At 36.8% G+C, this 15,870-nt stretch overlaps 1 protein-coding gene across 2 annotated transcripts in view; it reads right to left on the bottom strand.

The window, feature by feature from the left end:
- Window positions 1-210: 210 nt before the first annotated feature.
- The window catches only part of LOC102603926 (protein PHYLLO, chloroplastic), a 30,365-nt gene continuing 14,705 nt past the window's right edge, over window positions 211-15,870 (bottom strand). The window contains exons 12-28 of one of the 2 annotated variants that reach the window (XR_001471803.1): window positions 14,499-14,723; window positions 12,764-13,066; window positions 12,074-12,141; window positions 11,244-11,402; window positions 8,798-8,923; window positions 8,588-8,719; window positions 8,391-8,505; window positions 6,086-6,241; window positions 5,552-5,788; window positions 5,273-5,440; window positions 4,198-4,341; window positions 3,151-3,612; window positions 2,329-2,622; window positions 2,090-2,247; window positions 1,870-1,977; window positions 1,569-1,795; window positions 988-1,072 (exon numbers count right to left, since the gene is read on the bottom strand). Coding sequence is in view for 1 of the 2 variants with exons in the window: in XM_006363510.2 (XP_006363572.1) it covers window positions 829-1,072; window positions 1,870-1,977; window positions 2,090-2,247; window positions 2,329-2,622; window positions 3,151-3,612; window positions 4,198-4,341; window positions 5,273-5,440; window positions 5,552-5,788; window positions 6,086-6,241; window positions 8,391-8,505; window positions 8,588-8,719; window positions 8,798-8,923; window positions 11,244-11,402; window positions 12,074-12,141; window positions 12,764-13,066; window positions 14,499-14,723 (3,099 nt within the window). In the remaining variant the exon portion in view is untranslated. Of the gene's footprint in view, window positions 1,073-1,568; window positions 1,796-1,869; window positions 1,978-2,089; window positions 2,248-2,328; window positions 2,623-3,150; window positions 3,613-4,197; window positions 4,342-5,272; window positions 5,441-5,551; window positions 5,789-6,085; window positions 6,242-8,390; window positions 8,506-8,587; window positions 8,720-8,797; window positions 8,924-11,243; window positions 11,403-12,073; window positions 12,142-12,763; window positions 13,067-14,498; window positions 14,724-15,870 lie in introns of both variants that reach the window. The other variant, XM_006363510.2, reaches the window with a different exon arrangement.

Below are 15,870 nucleotides of genomic sequence, written 5' to 3'. Positions count from 1 at the left end.
TACTCATACTCAATCTTATGTCAATGCACGTGCACAATATAATATCAACAAAAAGGGATGATGATGCATCTCAATCAATCAAATGTCGAAATGACATGTAATCACCTCAACTATCACAAATATATGAGTTCAATAGAGAAACACAACCACACAAAGGAAACCAAGTTAATGATACATCAGGTAACACCCATATACTTTGGCATTATCGGATTACAATCCGTCACTCCATAGTGATATAGTTTTCCTTTATAACACCAGTACTCGTACCAATGCCCGTCACATCATTAGAACGAAACTCACATCTTCCGTCCTTACATTTAACAGAGTTTATGATAACACACTCTCTCTCACACACACAAAGAACAACCCACATACAAAGAGCATACAAACAATAGCAAACTCAGTTTGTTTAACATATTTTAAACCTAACAAAGTTTAAGGAACTTGTATTTTGAATTTGATTAACAAAAAGGAGATTTAATCATTCAGTTTCCCTCACGAGGGATATGACTATTTTATCATGTAGCATCAATCATCATACGTAAGTGTATTTACTGTAACAGTATGAATATTGGGTAGCTTCTATGATCTAAATATTCAACAGCCATGACTCTCTTTCCATACCGCAATAGCTCCAGTTCTGTCTTCCAGGAAGCGAAGTTTATATTTTGGCATCAATCTCTAAGGGAAAAACGATGCTAGTCGTAGACAATATGACAGAAGAAAGAACCAAACTCCAACTGAAGCCATAGTAACCATGAAAATGTGTCTTCCATCTAATGCTGTTTGTTCTTTCAAGTGAGTGATAAATGTTGAAAATGAACTTTATTATGATTTGAACTCAACTTCTCTGATAAACCGACTTATTGCACTGATCGCAGTGAGAGGATTCTCTATATGTGCAGCATGACCAGAATATGGAATTTCAACTATTTCTGGAACGTTCGTAGTCTCTGTGCTCTGGCACATTGTGTCACGCATCTTTTGAGCAATGTTCTTAAATTTAACATCTTTCTCTCCAACAATGAACTGAAGGGGTACTTTGCAGCTCTTCAGATCTTCCCATAATGACCTGTTATACATGAAGAGGATACTTAGAACGTGGGGACTTGGATAAGGGAAAAAATAGAAGATGCATCAACATGTTCTGGAATATGAGGGTATCAGTTGAAGATATACTCAAGTTACTGAGATACACATATTGACTTCACATCATAACATGCCGTCTAACTAGAGATCTACTTAGGATAGCAAAAGATCAGAATGCCATGGAAAATTCAAAATCCAAAGATGAGAAGCATGACTCTAAGGTTTCTTGGAGAAATATGAACATTTCAATCAAATTGATTAGAACTTTCATGAAGAAAGAAAAAAAATCAATTTAAAGGGACTGCCTATCAATGGATTCTGTGCACTTCCTATTCCTTGTGACAAATTCTAGCAGAAATTAATCACTTTTCAGTCGGGAATTATTTTCTCTCAAAGTGCAAACTTTGCTCTTTTCTTTACTGGAGAAGCTTTTGACCATTAACTAAGAACCATATAAGCATGCTATTTCTAGTTTCTACCTGTACTTATGTTGAGCAATTCATCCCCTTAGCTCTTCTGAAACCAAATATGAGAATTCTGAAGTGACAGTCATGGCTGAAAGCTGGAACTGACCCACTTAGACACTAGCGGCAAGAAAGACTCTTGTGAATGAAATTTTCTTCCTAAAAAATGTCATTTTTTCCTTTCTATTTAGTTTAATAGCTTTTCCTACTTGAACTTTCTGTTTTCCTTTTTAGCCTCTTTCCTGAAAAATAAAAAGGCAAATAAGAGAATTCACACCACAAATTGAAAACAGCAAAAGATTTCTCATCAACTTACGGCTGTCTCCCAACACTCAGATCTGCTAATACTCTCTCAAGATTTTTCAGATCACAATGCTGCAATCGGCTCGCAAGTATTTTATTGAAATGTGGATGAGTTCTTAAACTGCAGGATGCAAACATATTTAACATGTTAGCAATTGGTATGGCACAAATACCTCATGTAGCACAAAGCAAGAGTAGATGCAAACTCCTATAGAGAGAATCTCATCAATTACCTATTCCAGAGCTCTCCAGAATACCAAGCATCTAAAAATGGCTCTAAGCCAGAAGCAGCAAAAGAGCAGGCGAAAAAATCATCCTTGGCTCTACGCACTTTTCTTGCCTCTTCATCTATCAATCCAGGACTTCCAGATATTATAACAGCTCCAGCAACCTTCCGTCAAGAATATTGAACAATCATATTAACTGGGAAATGTTCTGCAACATACCATGGAAAATATTTATAAAGGTATACCTTGTAATTGTATCTTAGAGCCATGTAGAGTGAAATCCTTGCTCCCATAGAATATCCAACAAGAACAACTTTTTGACACTGTAGGCTGTCAAACAACTGCTGCAATATTTTTGCAAAGGCCATAATTGACAACCCTGGTTCCTCCAAATCAAAATCCTGGCCGAGCAACTTTGATCTTCCATGTCCAGGTAGGTCCACTGCAATGCATCTAGCTGAGCCTGATATAGCCTTCATAACAGAGATCCAATCTCCTCCAGTTCCAAGGAAGCCATGAAGAAATACTACTACACTACTCTGCATAGCTCAGATTGTGCATAAAAGTATATCATTGGGTACTTCAAGGTTAATGAGAAATAGAAAAATTGTCACCATGTTAAATAACAATATTTCTTTTTTGATAACCGTGGTGTCTGAACTAGCTGACGCACACCTCAACTAGTTCCACAAGATACCTGCCACCTCCCACAAGCAACAAGTACTAGGTAAGTCTGTCCACCAAGGTTAGGAAAGATGGGAAGAAATCACCTAGTATTTTTGCCACTGCTGGAATTTGAACCAGAGACCTCATGGTTCTCAACTCACTTCATTGACCAATAGGTCACACCCTTGGGTGCTGCTAAATAACAATACTTTACAACCATAATTGCTAAAACTGGACTTATAATGAAAGCAATCAAGCAGGAAAAATAAGATGACATCTGGTACCCACTGTCAATTGTTTTTCCCTATTTTTTGTCCAGCCAGATTCAGCACAATTAGATTGCAGTAAACTTCTTCAACTAGCTATTAAGCATTACCAGAAAACATAATTTGACTACTTACATCATCCTTCTTTCCAATTTCTTGCACGTTAAGACAGACGGAGGCACCTTCAAGATCTGCCACAAATTCATATGCATGAAGTTCTCTGGAAGTACAATCAGGAACAACTGCATCTTGGTTGAATTGAAAATGCTGCAGGATTTGAGCAGCGTCAGTAACAGATGCCTCCACAACACCGTTGCAAGGATTATAGCCAATCATTAAAGGCCTTCTGCTAACATCTTCCCTAAGCCATTGATAAGTTCCAAGACCGTGGGCTATGCAAGAGTTCTCTTCCTTGTTAAGCATTCTTCCTGTATCTAACTTCATCAGGTCAACATACCGTGAGAACAGAATTAGAGCTGATAAACCCAAGGAACTTTCAAATGTGGCACTGATAACAGCCATCTTTCCGTGCTGGTGAGCCCATCGCGCAAGCAATGCTGCATTTTCAAAACCGCCAACGACGCTTGGTTTGATAACCTGACACGATTTGGAAACTGCTTTTATTTGTAGTAACAAAGTCAAATCCAATTACCTAGTTACTGTAACTGTAAGCCTACTTTGATCAAGATCCCAATTTTGATAACTGGACTTTGCCTTTGAAACTTCAGTAGATGCAGCCATGAAGTTCAGTTTGTTATTTTCAGTTTTCATACGTTGATATCCTTTCGAACATAGAGTGATACAATAATAGGTACATAAGACAAAGTAGAGGATTCACTTCATATGAAGAATCTAATGACTGTGGCTGTAGTCATTATTTTTGTTTATATTTTTTTTTCAAGATGGAGAGGGGGATGTGACCCGGTTCTCTGTCCTGTGCAAGTAAATGGGTTTCAAAAGACCGGATGATTCATTTCATTAATTACTTCGGACCAATAAGATTGAATTTTTTATGCAGATCATTACAAGATTGACTCATATAAATACAAATTTAATAGGGAAGAATTCCTTTTTTTAACAAGTATCTAAAAGGGATAATTTCCAAATATAATACTTATGTACAACAATTAAAAACATGCCACATTCTAAGTAATGATAGACCATAATACCCTGCAGACTTACAAAAGCAACTATCATTGGGTGATTGTACTTTGCAAGCACTTTAAGGTGATTTTTTCTTATACTGTTGATAGTTTCATCCAGAGCTACTGGTAAGCCAGTCTCCTCGCAGAACTTGATTATATCATCTTCATTATTAACAGGCTCCTGAAATAACCAAAAAATTATTCAAGTATCTAATATCATAGGAACTGAGAAATAATGACAGAGAAATGAATGCTTAACATTTAGGCAAACTATGATGTTTAATTGTCTGAGCATTAAAACAATTGCCGAGGGACAGGACACAAGCAATTTACCATTTTCTAAACTACCAATCCCTGAAATTAGGTATCCAGTAGATTGAACCTTTACAACTTAAAGATTATAATGCTGCCTTCAGTTACGGTAATTTAATGCCTTGGGATGTTATTTCTTTAATGGATTTCTTCACAAGTCACGTCTTATTATTGCCTTTTGCAACTATATTACTTTTATTTTATTCAAGACTAATATCTCTTTTATACCTCTTCAGTAATATAACTTAGTAACTCTAAGTTATAACTGTATTTCTCTATTTGTGTGGTGTAGAAACATGAAGTTTGTAGAATATAAGTATTCTGATATGCCAGTAATGCTGCATATTTTGATGTAAAGACCAAGATATGTTGAGCTTCAGCACAACTATTGTTTGAGTCTACAACATCAAAGGAAGTAAAGAGGGAAAAGAGGAAAGATCAATGGCTTCTGAAGAAATAGATGACAAAATGCATTTAAATCTGTTGACAAGCTTAATTGTAAGAGATGCATCTTAGTCTAATTACTAGTTTGATTGTAGGAACTTTGTATCCCAATTAGCTGTAACTAAATATTCTCTCTAATTATTTTCTTTCCCAGAATAGTTGTAGAACTCACTCATGAGATGCAAGGATATACTGAAATACAAAGAAGCCTCTCTTTTCACTCATTCTACAAAATCTTACTCCCTCCATCTTGAAAGTCTTCTCAGTGGTTCTGGCCCTAAAAAGGCATTTTGTTCCCTAACTGCTTGAAATTATGACTACCTTACAAACATCTAACAAGTGTTTTGGTGCATTACCTCAATATACTGCAGGCCACTGTCTTTTACAGAAAGGCCAAATTTAACAGCTTCATCATAGTTCCAACTTCGATTTCCATCAGCACGCAGCTCAATCTCCCAACCAATTTTCTTCCTTACCTCCTTTATAATTGCAATGTCCACAGTGGGATCTGCTTGACGTGCTACCTGTGTGAAAAAAAAGTAGTTAAACTTTTTTACAAATTGGAATCATAACAGCTTCCACTGAAAGTTACAAAATTACTAACAAGTTTCACATTTTGTAAATGATACTCCCACCTTTAGCTTTATAGCAGTAAATCCTTCTCTGACAAGTGTTGTTGCAACAAGAGCCATTTCACTGGGACCACCATTAGACTCAAGCAGTGCACAAACTTTGACATCTAAAGAATTCTCAATTGATTCTTCTCTGTGTATGCAGAGTACATTCAACAGGCTTGAACCTTCTCCAGCTGCAATAGCATTGAGGACAGCCATCTCCAGGCCAAATCTCACACTTGGGAAGATTGAATTGGGCTAGAAATGAAGTGAACATAATTCAGAAGTAATAAATTTGGAGAGATATAAGGGGCAGCCCGGTGGACTAAGCTCCTGCTATGCGCGGGTCCGTGGAAGGGTCGGACCACAAGGGTCTATTGTACTGAGCCTTGCCTTGCCTTGCATTTCTGCAAGAGGTTTTTTCTACAGCTTGAACCTGTGACCTCCTAGTCACATGGAAGCAACTTTACTAGTTACATCAAGGCTCCCCTTCAATTGCAGAATCTCTAGATGTTCCTATTACCATCCATCAAAAAAGAAGATGCATCAACCTACCTGGATACCTAAGCTTTGCCACAACCAACGAGCAAATGAACCCTTCAGCAAAGGAAGGGAGTGGTCAATAGTAGCTCCTTCCACAACATGAATAAGGAATTGAAGCTGCTCTTCCACATCAAGTAGGTTTTCTTTGTGGATCTCAAGCGGTGCAACCTGTTATATTAATAGATGACAATCCAGAATATTTCAGCTTTCCAGAGTTCTGTCTAGAAATTAGAGAGGAAGGCACGGGGACCAAGAGAGGGAGAGGGAGGAATAAAGCAATACATTGTCAATAATTTTAAAGCTTATTCTTGAAAACTTGGTTTATCAAGAAAATCTGGGTTACAAGTTGAATATCATATGCTCTTCATTTCTCTCCAGTGAAAAAGTACAAACAGCAAGATGACATGCTTTACTAAGTTAAATAGACTAAGTTGCCTACTTTAGATAAGTACTTTCAATTAATGTTTCTGAAGCAATACAAGGAAGAGCTCATCAGTTTACTATATATGATACTGTTAGGTTTACAATATTTCACACTTTCTCCTGATCCTACTTATGAGGCAGACGAGGTTTCCTTTTAATGACTCATGAATTATGCCTGTTCTGATTCAACTTCATAAACAAGCATGGCTGTTCCGACAATATCTGGCTGTTCTGACAATATCATGTATTATTTGTAGCTACGTACAAAAAGGAATGTTCAACTGAGCATTCAACTACTGCACAGCTGCACCATCTGTATCAAACTGGAATATCATAGTATGAAAAAGAAAAGCTATCCTCCAAGCCTAAAAGCAAGTATTAGCAGTCACCTTTAGCTAAGCGCATCTCACTTCATCATTTCCTGTTGCAAGCTCCCCAGCTATCACAATTTTAGAGTAGCCAATTTATGACATGCACAAAACATTGCTATTGACTTTGGATTGCATGTCACTCTTCTCTACGCTAAAAGCTTCTCTTATTTCTATTAATTAATTTGCATGTATGATATAATGGGATTATTAGATAATAAGACTAATGATGCTTAGAGGCAAGGCCAAAGATGAGAATTACCATGCCATCCAATATCTGTTGTGACTTGTGAGAAGCCTATCATGAGAACTTAATATTTAAGGTCAACCTTTTCCATGACCACTGACCAGTTCATTAGATTGACTGTCAATCATCCGTATGCAAGAGAAATTCATATATATATATATATAGAAAGAGTAAGATGATTTGGCAATCCCAGGACTGGAAAGCATTCACAAATAATGAGGGGAGTTGGATGAAAATATGGACTTCATAATCACCAACAACACTTCATGGTTTCAACCCCAATGTTATATACTATATATATCATGATGTTTTAAATTTAGCTGTAACTGTGCACTCTAAGCAGGTATGTCACTGTCACAGCCCAGTCCATGGCACTTATTGTCTGCCTTGGCCCAACAGACCTCACAAGTTTGTCCCTTGGGCTACGTTATCATTGAGTCCAAAACCGTGGGTACCATGTGAACTTGTGCTCTATCTTATATAGCATTTTCTCTCTCTTTCAGATGTAAATTTACCTAAGGTGTCATGTGTAACTCTACTTCATAAGATTGTCATACTAGATGTCTACCCCTTCCTCTTAACATGCTCTTATCAGTCCGCCCTCTGTCAAAGGCGTCATATACACCCCCTTTTAGGGATTAAGTTTTCTCACTGAGCTTCGAGCCACCATCATACTATAGGAATCTGACTCTGATACTTAATTTGTCATAATCCACATGTACTGTCCACTCTGGCCCAACAGACATCACAGATTTGTCCCATGAGCTATGCGGTCATCAAGCCCAAAAGCACCAGTAACACGTGAACTTGTGATCCATCTTATGTAGCACTTCGCTTTTCTCTCCCTTCATTGCCTAAGGTGTCATGTGTACCCCTTTTCCAAAAAGCTTGCCATTTTTTCCTTTTGATCCGTCCTCATTATCCTACCTTCCGTCAGGACAGTCACAATCGCATGAATTTAGCTAATATTATGTTTCTGATAAGGGTGCAGCACAGTTATTTGCTTTTAATTCAATTTATTTTATTTTATTTTATTTGGTTAATTTTTAGTACATTTTGGATAATCCGTACAAAGTACTCATACCTATTTCATAACCACTCAATATTGATATGTCAAAGCAAACAAAGGATCCATGTAACATAGCTAAATATTAACTACGAAAATTTCAAGAACAAATGCTAGAACTATGCATCAAATAGCTTCTAAGTTGCTGGACTATCTACAAATCATGAGATCCTCCCCGAGGAGGGTGAGAATCAAAATATGATTGTGAATTACCTCTCCATATCCAGTACTACCATCTTCAAGATACAAACTTATAATGAAGCCTTCTCTGTGGTAGGTGGATCTGTGACTGGCAGAAGATGAAGTAGGAGGAGAGGACAGCTGAATTCTACCATAAAACAGTATGAAAAGTCGTGTCAATTTTTCAGGACCCCAAACAGAAAATGTCTGTGCAGTATATAAATGCTAACCTATATTTTGAGTACTGCATTTTACCAACTTTGCTGGGTATGAACCCATCATTCGTGGAATTCAAAACAGTTAGTTTTGAAAGGCTGTTGAAAGCATGATCCACTCCTTGCTGTGAAACTTTTCTCAGCATACTGAAAGAAGAAAATGTCTTAGTTGAGAATGTTCTCACTAGTTTAAATTAATACGACATTGGACTTTAATATAACTACCTATGAAAGGCAGCATTGGCATCAATGGTGCTATCAACCTCTATAACAAAATCTTCCTTGTCTCTTTGAGATGCTAATAGAGCATCTTGTAGTTCCATTTTGCTCTGTACTTTCAAATGCTTCACACTGAAAACAAAGTATGAAAAATTTAAGGAACCAAGTTTGGTTAATATGGGCTTTGAAAAGGCAATATCAACTTTAAACCAATATTTGTATCAAACTATTAGAAGAAACTTGTCTCAGGTTATTAAAACGAATTTCTTACTAAAGAAATAAGTTCTAGAAGAATGCAATGATAACTTTGTGATATAAGACACATAATTATGGTGTGAGAAACAAGCCATAATACAGTATGGGATAATATAACATGGCACCCTAACATTCTAACTTACCCTCGAATAACTATTCTTTTCTATTTTCGGCAACCATTATAGCAGTACAAGTTTTATTTCAACTGAGCATTCTGGCATCAAACCCTTTTTAAATGACTCTTCTAGCTGCACCACGTTTCTTTCCGGTAATCATTTTGGCAAAACAGAGCCTCTTTTCTATGATTGCTCTAATGGCTATTGGCTAGGCATCTCTTCTCGATGGCCATTCTAGAAGCATAACACCTTTTTTTCTGGCAGCACATTGCCTTTTTTCCTGTGACCATTTTGGTAGTACCATACCTCTTTCCAGCCATTCTCAGGAAGCCAGTTTTTCCTCAGAATGCCTGCCACTATAACTTTTTCATCAATATTCGGCGATAACAACCTTTTCCATAAGTTTTTCAAACAACCTTTCCATCATCTACCTAATTTATATTTTTCAAAATAAGCAAATCTAAGTCGGTTTTGGCACCTCAAGATTCAGAAGGCATGTCAGAATGCTGTGATAGTCTTGTAATGTTAAAAGTAAGAAGACGTAATATGAATCATCTTTAAAGATTATGAACTCTGAAACAAGACGTAATATGAATCATCTCTAAAGATGTAATATACTTGGGTCAAAACCAGAAAATTCATGCATCCATCTTTAAAGGGGTAGTATACATATTATGTTGACATTATAACAAAACAGCATACAAGAAGCATATTAATTTCACTACAAAATGCTTTGCCCTTCATGGCTAAATTTTAGACAGCATGATGATGGATGGATATAGGGGAATGAAAAAATGAAACTACTAGTGATCTATAAGGAAAGACGTTCCCCATCGAAAGTGTCCCCCACTGCAATAAAAATGTGAACTTCATAATAAGGTTGCTGCTAGAGTAGGAAGTCCTATAATCTTTATGAAGAGATATTCATATATACATCTTGAGTCCAAAGATTTTGTAAGTAGATAAAGCACTGAATATCATAAAAGGGGGAAATATCCTGATGCAACACTGATTCCAATGTTAAGAAGCTGTGAACCTGCATGCTTCAATAAAGCTCCCTTACACCCTAAGACACGTATTGTTCAGGGAAATGAAGTTGAAGGGGAGCAACAGGTTCGTCGTCATACTTGAGCAGGACCTGTAATAGATGTTTCAAGAGCAACTGATAATACAGGAAAGAAGAAAAGAATAAGAGATCTAATGGAGCAACTGACAGAAACAGAGATGCTATAGATATATTGGCTCTCTATCAGTTAAAAAATGAAGGTCCCAGAATCCAAGTAGGAGATAAGGCAAGCAGTTTGGGTGAATCATAGAAATGTGTTTTCTTCAGGAAAATTGAGTCATGAACATGCCGTGCTCAAGAACGAAACACTGGAAGGCACAAGTCCAAGATGGGACAACATACACTGTTTTGAAAGAGTAGCAATCAAAGAAGACAATGAGGAGAATAGATTGTTGTACAGGGAGTCATCTCAAGGATATTTGTACAAGTTGTCCACGATACTCTGGCACCTAGTTTGATATTGTTGAGTCCCACATCGGAGTAGGAGGTGTAATTTAGTCTCTTTGTATGTTCTTGGGCAATCCTCAAAGCTCATTTGGAGTTGAGTTAGGTCCAAGGCCCATTTTTTTTGTCATTGTATCAAAGTTAATCCCATGTCAATTATTGGTTTACCAATGTTGGACACTCATTATATTGTCCATGCTCCAGATGTCCAGTCCCGAGCATGGGAGGGAAGGATGTTGAATCCTACACCAGTTTAGGAGGGGTAATTTGGTCTCTTTATATGGTTTGGGTGATCCACACTACATGAGCTAACTTTTGGAGTTGAGTTAGGCCCAAGGTCCATTTTCTTATCAGTTACCTCATAGGAATAATCTTATCAGGAATAAGAAGATAAGAAGGTCGAGGTTGGCAGAAGCAACAGAAAATCAAGATGTAACTTTGGAGATGAAAACTGGAAGTGAAATTGTGACATTAATACAAAATTAAAATCATATATTAACAGCAATATATACGTAACACAAACAATAAAATAAATTGATGTTTAATGGAAGTGGCAACAAACATTTCTTACTCATGTGCCATGCATAGGTTGTGAATTGAAACATTATGAGATGTGTAGAAATACTGGTCTAAAATGCTTCTTTCAGTCATATTTGCAAGAGGAAGAAGACTGAATATGGCGCCACCACGGTTGTTAATAACAACTATAGTCATGGGCTTCCGCAGCATCCTTCAAACATAAAAGAAATATGTATCATTTGGTGAGTATAACTTTTCATGTAATTTTCCATACATGAAGCAGAAAGATCTTTAACATAATAATATATCATCTAAATCATATGTTACGTTAGAAGTCAAAATCAAATATAGCCCATCAGTCCACCACATGAAAAATTCAAGCATGATTCATATGATCTGTCCAAGGAACCAAAACAATCGACTACCTATCATAACAAGCAATGGATAAGAAGGAATACAGTATTAAAGGAGCATGCATAAGCAGTAGGAACTTGAGATAAAAGACTTCTATGAAAACAAGAAGTCCAGTTAAGATATTGAAGAAACCAATCAGTTTGAATTGCACTTTAATGGTAGGAACACAAGTACAAGGTTGAGGAGCAAAAACCCAATAAACATGAAAAAGGAAGTTCTGCAGCATCAATAAATACTAAAAAAAGAGCAAATTAGAAAAGTAGCGACAGCGGGGGTTGCTTTATGACATGTTCTATCTAAAACCAAAAGGCAAATAGGGATAATGAAAAAGAAAACTAAAAATGGTAATTTCACATCATAGCTTCATTTTTCTATAATAATACATGTCACTAATTGAATCAGCTCTAACAAAGCAGCATTGACGGATGTTAAACAGAATAGAAAGAGAAGAAAAATAACACTACTCACTGCTTTCTCAAAAGGGACAGCCCATTTGTATCATGCAGAAAAGAAACATCTCCAACTACACAAAGTACCTAAAAAGAAGCACAATGTTAAATTCCACAATCATCTGTGAATAATGCATGAAATAACAGAAGAAAAATCTCCAGAACAAAGGTGAACCACAGAAAAAGGAAAATGATATCACTTCAAGCTAATGATTTTGAAGGTTGAACATTGAACAGGGACTGGAAGCTAGAGCAAATTGAACTGAGTGATAATCTAATTGCTAAGAATTGTATTAGTTTCAGAAACTAAATGGGCTTTGAGCAGTCTTAAAAAATATATGAGGTGTCTTTGCCAGCCATAGTGGAGTGTGATATTCATATTTTATACTACTTTTCATTGGTGCCAGCCGATTCTATATCTTACATCACACCTCAGCCAGTGAGGGAAAATATTTGCTCCAAGATTGTTCTTGACACAAAAAGCTATAAAATAAATCACCATAAGAATTGTAGTGTGAAGCAATTACAAGAAGTAAACAAAAGTAACCAAACTTCAGTGACCACATACAATGAAAAAAAGAAAAGGCCAACATAATAGGAGTTCTTATTACACTACATTCTTGGTAAGAGCAATGTGATTCTTAATTAGATTCCAATGAATGATTACTAACCAAATATTGTTATTTAGATCAAAGTTTAATCCACTCACTCTTTTGTTGCATCCAACTGCAAAACCAACAGCTGTGCTAAGCAGACCATCAATACCACTAGCTCCTCTGTTAGCAGCGACCTGAATAAAGTGGCAAGCTAATTCTGAGCTGAATATGACTTCATCCTGGGTACGTTCTACCCAGTTAAAGTTACATGCATACATGTCTGCATCACGTATTGGCATGCTGTTACCCAAAAATACAGCAGACTCGCAGTGAATAGCTTCCAGAGTCATTTGTGCAACACAAGGCTCAGTTAAGGAGTACTCAGAATTGATTAGAAATGAGATATCCCATGCAGCCTATATAACAGGAATGGAAGTCAATAAAATAACTAAGATTGTGGCAAGGAATAGTTATGAGAATAGGATGAATAATAAACACAATCAATAGTCATACTATAAGAGGAACCAGAAACTCAAACAATTACTAGCTGACTTAACAAGAAATAAACATGCACTTTCTCTCCCTCGAGAAGCTTTCAAAAATAACCACATCATAATTGAGGATTTCTTTTTATGATAGTGGTGTTTGGGCCAGCTCGCACACACTTTGACTATTACACCAGGACCTGCTACCCCCACCAACACTGGCACCAAGTAACTTTGTCACCCAACGCATGGGAAAAAAATCACCTAGTGGTTCTCTTCTACTTTATTGACTACTAGACCATATCTTTTTTTTATAACCGCAGTGTCCGGGCCAACTTGCGGGCACCTCGACGAATTCCACGACATACCTGCTACGTCCCACCAACAATAAGTACCGCGTACTCTATCACCCAAGGTTTAGGCAACTGGGAAAAAAATCACCTAGTGGATTTTGCCTCTGGTGGGATTTGAACTTGAGACCTCATGGTTCTCTTCTACTTAATTGACCACTAGACCATACCTTTTTTTATAACTGTGGTGTTCGGGCCAACTTGCGCGCACCTCAATCAATTCCATAGGAGACCTGCTACCTCCCACCAGCAATAGGTACCGGGTACTCTGTCCACCAAGAATTAGACACATGAGAAAATCACCTAGTATTTTTTGTCGAACTGAGACCTCATTGTTCTCTTCCCACATCATTGACCACTAGGTTATACCCTTAAGTGCCACTAGCCCATACCCTTGGATGCATCAGAACTGAGGATTTTATGTAGCAAGCATCATATTATTGTGTTCTAATAAACTTGCAGGCAGGCACTTAATTGGAGGAAGTGCTCTGTTGAACTCCTTAGTCTTAACTTATTTGCTCATAGCTTTGTCCGAAGTTTTGCAATGCCATGCAGGCAATATCTGGAAATGTGGAATCTGGAAAATCAGATGCATAACTAACACTGGCAATAGATTTAGAGGTACATGTCTATAGAACATATGCATATTTGATATCACACGCGCTTGCAGACAAAGAGACACTTAGATTGATAGAGACAGACAGACAGACAGAGACACAGAGAGAGAGTGACAGAGAGAAAAATTCATGGACAATATTAAAAGCTCAGCTTCGATCTACACATCTCCTAGTACTTTAAGACTAGCTCTATAAAATCTATTACAGTAAAATGATAGAGCTGCAATTAAGAGTTGATGATGTCAGAGTTATCCTTTTCTATCTTTTACTTGTATCTGGAGGAAGGGACAGAGTAAAAGTTCAAGGAAATATGTCACATACAGGAAATATAGACATTATACGCAGATTCATAATTTGCAGTATGGAAGACGATACGAAGTCAATTAAATTACATACCACACTGTTCAATGCTTGTAAAAAACATTCCCATTTTCTCCTAGGATGTGGTGTACAAGCTGTGATCAAATAATCTGCAAACTGAGGAATCGCACACTGGATTCTATGTGTAACAATATGTGAAGGATCATGACGACTTGGATGATTGTCAACCATTATATATGAACATGGAAAACAGCTCTCTAGCAGTTGAGCCACACGCTTGCTTGTTATCCGACTTCCAATCTGTTATATGTACCAACTGAATGAAGTTCCTTATTTGGCCATAATTAACTAAATACATGTACCATGAAGCATAATTTCATATACATATAATTTAACAGAATATATTGTGCCTACTCGTTGAAATCCAACTTAAGCAATACTAATTTTGTCTCCGGGACATGATTCAAAGAATATAAAGTTTCCTACAAGAAAACAGAATCAGTCATGGACAAAGGGGAGGTTTTCAAGCAATGGTGGAAAGTTATCTGCAAATCAACTACACCCCAGCAAATGTTAATACATTCACTTAAGAAAGTCAGCATAAGAGGTCAAATGTTTTAGTATTGTATACTTAGGGATGGCAATGGGTAAAGAGGGGCCAGGCAGGGCAAGGCAGGGGAGGACATAAATGGGGCGGAGCAGGGCAAAATTTATTTTGGTAAAAATTTCATTGGGGCAGGTCAGGTGGTGGGTTTTGGAGAAACAGACCTAAGCCCACAAAAATTAGCAGAGTAGCAATCATGTTATAAAAACTTATATCCATTCCGCTTTATGCGAGCACATTTCATTACAACATTAGTATATAATGTCTTAAAGAAATAAGGATCATTATCAACAGAAAAAGGGAAAATTACAATTTGTCTTAAGGAAAGATTATTCAGTAGCTACATAAATATATGTTACCAAATTTAAGAGGAGCTGGAGTTAGAAATGCTCACACCCAATTTACAAAACTGGATCAAAAAGAAACATTTCTATTATGTGTCAAATAGACAACCGTTTAATTTTAATATAATAAAAGTTTAATTTTGCTTTTCATAATTGTGTGTCTAGTGCTTTAGTAAAAGCAAAGTAACAAATGCCAAGATGGGGACCAGAGAGATAATTGTTATAGCCCTTGGATTGAATGAGAGAATAAGGCAAGGTTACTATTATATATTTATTCTACTTTCTGGACACGCCAAACATTGAGGTTAAATTTGGTTATATTGTATAAGGTAGGTATGTCTAATATATAAAGTTCAAATAGAAAATCAAAAAGTTAAAAAAATAAATAGAATACTGAAAAATAAAAATGTAGAGAAAATATGAAAGAAAGCATAAAGGGAGCAAGGTGGGTCAAAATCTTAGCAGGTCAATGATTCCCCCTCCCCCCCTCCCCCCCCCC

The sequence above is a fragment of the Solanum tuberosum genome, unplaced genomic scaffold (assembly GCF_000226075.1).
Source record: "Solanum tuberosum cultivar DM 1-3 516 R44 unplaced genomic scaffold, SolTub_3.0 scf00431, whole genome shotgun sequence".
NCBI classification, from domain to species: Eukaryota; Viridiplantae; Streptophyta; class Magnoliopsida; order Solanales; family Solanaceae; genus Solanum; species Solanum tuberosum.
The sequence above is the reverse complement of the archived record's forward strand: the minus strand, read 5'-3'. Positions and strand labels throughout refer to the sequence as shown.